Genomic DNA, 4329 nt, shown 5'->3' on the forward strand with positions numbered 1-4329 from the left:
GAGGGGAGATGTGTCAGGTGCCCAACGGAGGATCAAGGCATGTGATTGTATTTCCTCTCTATTGAGCCAAATGGAGAGACCAAGAAGCTGCCTGCTTGCAAGTTTAGTAGGGAGAGAGATTTGGACCCAACAGTTTGCTTGTGTCTCTGCACAATCCTGTAAACAAACTTGGAGCCACGTGCTATTGGGAGAACCCAGTATTCTGTGGCTTGTCCTTGGAGAGTTGGGAAGACACTCTTCACCTCAGTGGGCGGTTTCACACTGCTCAAGCTGCACTTAGCTCTGCCCATCCCCTACTTCTCGATCCTGTGTTCCCACAGAAGTGAGGCAGCAGACAGGAAGCTGGTGGACTCGTGTGGAAAGAGTAAAAACAGGGTGCAGGAGGGCTGGTGGGTTATCTGGACTGTTCTTTCCAGAGCCGGCCAGCCTCAGAACGTTGAGTCTGGGGCTGAAGGCTGAAAGGACTTGTGAATAAAAAGCCTTGTCTTTGGCCTCCAACTGAGTCTGGGGATGAGCCCCTCCCTCTTCAGCTCTGGCCCCCTACTCGGTGGCTAGCTGGCCCGGAGGCGGAGGCAGCGGATCCTGAGACAAAGGGCGATGTTGGGGGGGGGGGTAGGGGATAGAGAGAAAGGAGTTGGGTGGGGGACTGCAGCGCCCCCTCCTTCATTGTCACCAGCCTGGGAAACGGGTTGAGCTGGGCCTCTGCTGCCCGTAGCCCCTTTAAGGGTAGATTCTCCTCCCGCCTCGTAAATTACGCCGGTCCAGCCTCCGGCCGGCCGTGACCGTGAACGCCAGCGGGAAGAGAGAATCAGCAGTCCCGCTGCTGTAGGTGCCGGAAGCGCTCCCTGCCAATCAATACCGCTCTCTGCAATCCTTTCCATCACCTCTTTGGGCGTCCCAGAGGGCCAGGTGGGGGTCTCTGGGGGTGGCTAATGAACCGGTGTCTGTGTGAGTTTGGTTCTCAGATCCCTCTGTTTACCGCTTCCAGTCTACAGTGGCGTAAGTGATGGGAAAAGTAGCTAGCACACCTGTGCTTGCCTGGGACAAGCTGGGGACTTAGCAGCGGACTGAAGACCTTGAAACTTTTCTAGATCCATCCTGGAGAGGATCCAAAGCTATTTAGTCTATTTTCCTGCAGGGTAGTCTGCCAAATACAGACGCTTCAGCCCAACCCAGTGCTCAGGCTGGAGGACTCAGATATGGGTAGGCTCCAGGCCTTAACAATCATTCTCTCAAAGGACACTTTCCTTCTTGGTCCCTAGCTTTCTCTAAGCCTGCCACAGCTCTCTACCCTTGCCCTTAACTCAATCCATGGGTCTTCTCTGTTGTAGCTCCCACCTCTCAACTCCATCAGTTATGAGTTTGGGCACCTTGGTTCTACTATCATCAACCTTGTCTGCTCCTCCAAGTATAGAGACTTAAGACCAGAAAGGGAAGTAGTGGAAGAGTGCGAATAAGTGTCTGGGCCGCTGCTTTCCCATAACCTCAGCGGGAGGCACAGCAGCTCCAGTCCTGCCTCAAATAAACCACCCCTGCCCAGTGTCCTAGCCTGCTCTTGTTTCTCCTGGGCTTCTGCCTTCTCCGGCTAGGCTAGGTTTGTTCCCTTTTCTCAGGGACCCGCAGGGCCTGCTGTGTGTGTGTGTGTGTGTGTGTGTGTGTGTGTGTAGGAGGGAACCACGAACAAAACAGACAAGAGACGTCCGGGGAGGGCCTGCCAGAAGGCCTGGCGTTGTAAGCGGGACTATGTCCCAGGCTGCGCCCCCTCTTGCTCCACCAAGGCAAGCTTAGTCTGGGGCTAGCACGCATGTCCTGCTCCCTAGAAGAAGGAGAGAGCTTGCTCCCTCAGCAGAAGTCTTTTCTTTTTCATTCTCCGGTTCTGGAACCAAATCTTGACCTGCTGATCACTAAGATTCAAGCGGTCCGAGAGTTCCCTCCGACGCTGGCGTGTGATGAACTCGTTGACCAGAAACTCGCCCTCCAGCTCAGCCAGCTGCAACTTCGAATACGGCTTGCGCTTCTTTCGCGAGCGGCTGTGGATCGGGTACCAGGGCGCGCCTGGGTAGAGATGAACCGCAGGGTTGGCTAGAGGATCAGGGGGTGACTAGCTCAGTGCCCTGGGCCCTTTCTCAGACCCTTTCACCCTAGCCCCACACCCAGACCAGGTCATTCCTTTCACTTCTCATCCTGAAAACGTTTACCCAGACCATCCTCACCAAACCATCACTTCATCAAGTTTCCCTGTTTTCACTCTGTGCCTCAACACTACCTTCCATAGTAGTATACACATCTTTTTATGTTCCTATCTCAATTCTTCCAAACTATCTTTATTATTATTATTATTACTCGCACCACCATCCCCACCAGTACCACCATCATTATCATTATTATTATTAAAATTTCCTGAGCCTTACAACTTCTGGAACTACGGATCCCAACAGTTAGGAAAGATGTGGGTGGGTGGTGAAGAGTAAATCATGTTGATTGTGTTTCTTAAAATAAGAACTGTGAGAAACGGGGGGCGGCGGGGGGGACACGCTATGGCTAAGCAGAAGGAAAGGCAACCTGGAAAATAGGAATGGAATCTCCTTCTCCACCTCTTTACCCTTAGGCTTGGGAAGTCCCCGTCAGAATCCCTGTTCTCTGGAGTTCCCTGCCCCCTACAGCCACTAGGAGCGAAAAAGGAAATCTCTCCAGGTCTTTTATGGGGATATTTACATGTTTATAGGGTTCCCCCCCACACACACACACTTCTTTTTAAAAGAAGCCCTAGTACATCACACATTCTGTCACCCTAGGCAGTTCCAGCTCAGGCCTCCCCTGCCCAAACTAGCAAGACGTCCTGTCAGAGTAAGCCTCACAAGTGGGCTGGGGTCCTTACCGCTGGCTGAGAGCCCGCCGCCTGGGTTCAACGGCGAAACCAGAGAGCCAGGGTCACCAGCGCTGGCGCTCTTATTGCCCTCGTTGAGTAGGGACGAACTGGAGTCGGATTCCAGTGACTGGCACGAGGGTGGGTCGTGGGGTGGTCCCGTGCTGCCGTCGCCACCGCCGCCGCTCGCCGTGTAGTCGTACTTGAAGCCGAGCGCAGGTGGCCCCGACGGCTCCAGTTGCAGCAGCGCTGCCCCGGGTCCCGCTCCAGGTTCGCGCCCGCGCTCCTCCCGCTTTAGGCCCCCGCCGCCGCCCTCAGCGCAGGGTTCTCGGTAGTAACCCTTGCTATCCTCCACGCGAGCCAACTCGCACGTGCGGCCGAAAGGCGGGTTGAGAGACACCGGACTGCCGAGATAGGGCTGTGGGTAGCCATTGCACGGCTCGGCCGACGGCCAGGGCAGCGAGCACACGTTGTCGCGGCGTGGGTAGGACAGCGAAGGCAACCCCGGGAGTTGTGCCCCTGACGCGCGGAAGTTGGGGAAGTAGAAGGTGTCTCCTGTGTGGATATTCACCAGCGGCCCCACAAACCCAGGATTCAGGAGATTATGCTCGCCCATTTCCGCGGGGCCCGACCGGCAGCTTCTACTTTATTGCTATCTGACATTAAACATAGTTAAACCTGCACCAGCCACCCATTGGCCGCTCTACTCACGTGGGCGCTACCGCCAGGGGGAGGGGTGGGGACAACCGAACCCCCCACCCACATTCCCCCGCACCAACTCTAACTTCCCCCTTCCCCAATCCTGGGTGGAGATGGGGGAGCGAAAGGCAGGAACAGATTTATTCGTAGGATTCTGGTTTTTAAAAAATCATATAAAACCTTAACGCAGACGGGGAAGCGATCGCTCGACGCGGGGCGAAACCAAAAAAAAAAAAAAAAAAAAAAAAAAAAAAAAGCGCCACCAAAAATATCCGCACATACACACCTCTGCACCCTGCACCCCTCCCCAGATGTATTATCTTATCACCAACAGCTGGCCGAGCACAGCCCGTCCCTCTTTAATTAGCTCCTTTATTAACTAAAACCGTTGGAATTTACAATATCTCCCCAATAAATTACTATTAGATATTGTGTCATATAAAGTTTACTGGCTGTTTAAGGAGACGGATGAGCCCTTTGGCTCAGGGTTTATTTACAGTAGAGGCGAAGTGGGGGTGAGAACAGGTTTTCCTGCAGCTATCTCTCAGCCCTGCCAGCGCTGCGCTGCTGCGTTGTTTCCATTGCATTTTCTTCTAGGGGTATGAAAAGATGCTTGAGGTTCTTTCACTCGAGAAAGGTGTAGGGGGGATTGATCATTCTATCTCTTCTGTACCCCTAACTAACCTTAGCCTCCACTCATTGGTAGAGGAAGAACCGAAGGCAGGCAGAGAGAAGAGTAAATGAAGGTGCTGAGTTTAGTGTGG

General features: G+C 53.8%; 1 protein-coding gene across 1 annotated transcript; it reads right to left on the minus strand.

Annotated features, from left to right (window-relative positions):
• Positions 1–1816: 1816 nt before the first annotated feature.
• Positions 1817–3482, minus strand: Hoxc12 (homeobox C12). The gene is made up of 2 exons (XM_021184209.2): positions 2879–3482; positions 1817–2055 (listed from the first exon to the last, which is right to left on the minus strand). Exons 1-2 carry the CDS (start codon positions 3480–3482, stop codon positions 1817–1819), a joined length of 843 nt encoding a protein of 280 aa, XP_021039868.1.
• Positions 3483–4329: the final 847 nt, after the last annotated feature.

Source organism: Mus caroli, unplaced genomic scaffold (genome assembly GCF_978045245.1).
Source record: "Mus caroli unplaced genomic scaffold, Mus_caroli_1 scaffold_16, whole genome shotgun sequence".
Lineage (NCBI taxonomy): Eukaryota > Metazoa > Chordata > Mammalia > Rodentia > Muridae > Mus > Mus caroli.

Excerpts from the sequence above, each read along its gene's own strand:
- Hoxc12 (XM_021184209.2), bottom strand. The coding sequence starts at position 3,482 with ATGGGCGAGCATAATCTCCTGAATCCTGGGTTTGTGGGGCCGCTGGTG. Across the intron at positions 2,056-2,878 it reads CGGCGGGCTCTCAGCCAGCG|GCGCGCCCTGGTACCCGATC; the intron begins GTAAGGACCCCA and ends ATCTCTACCCAG.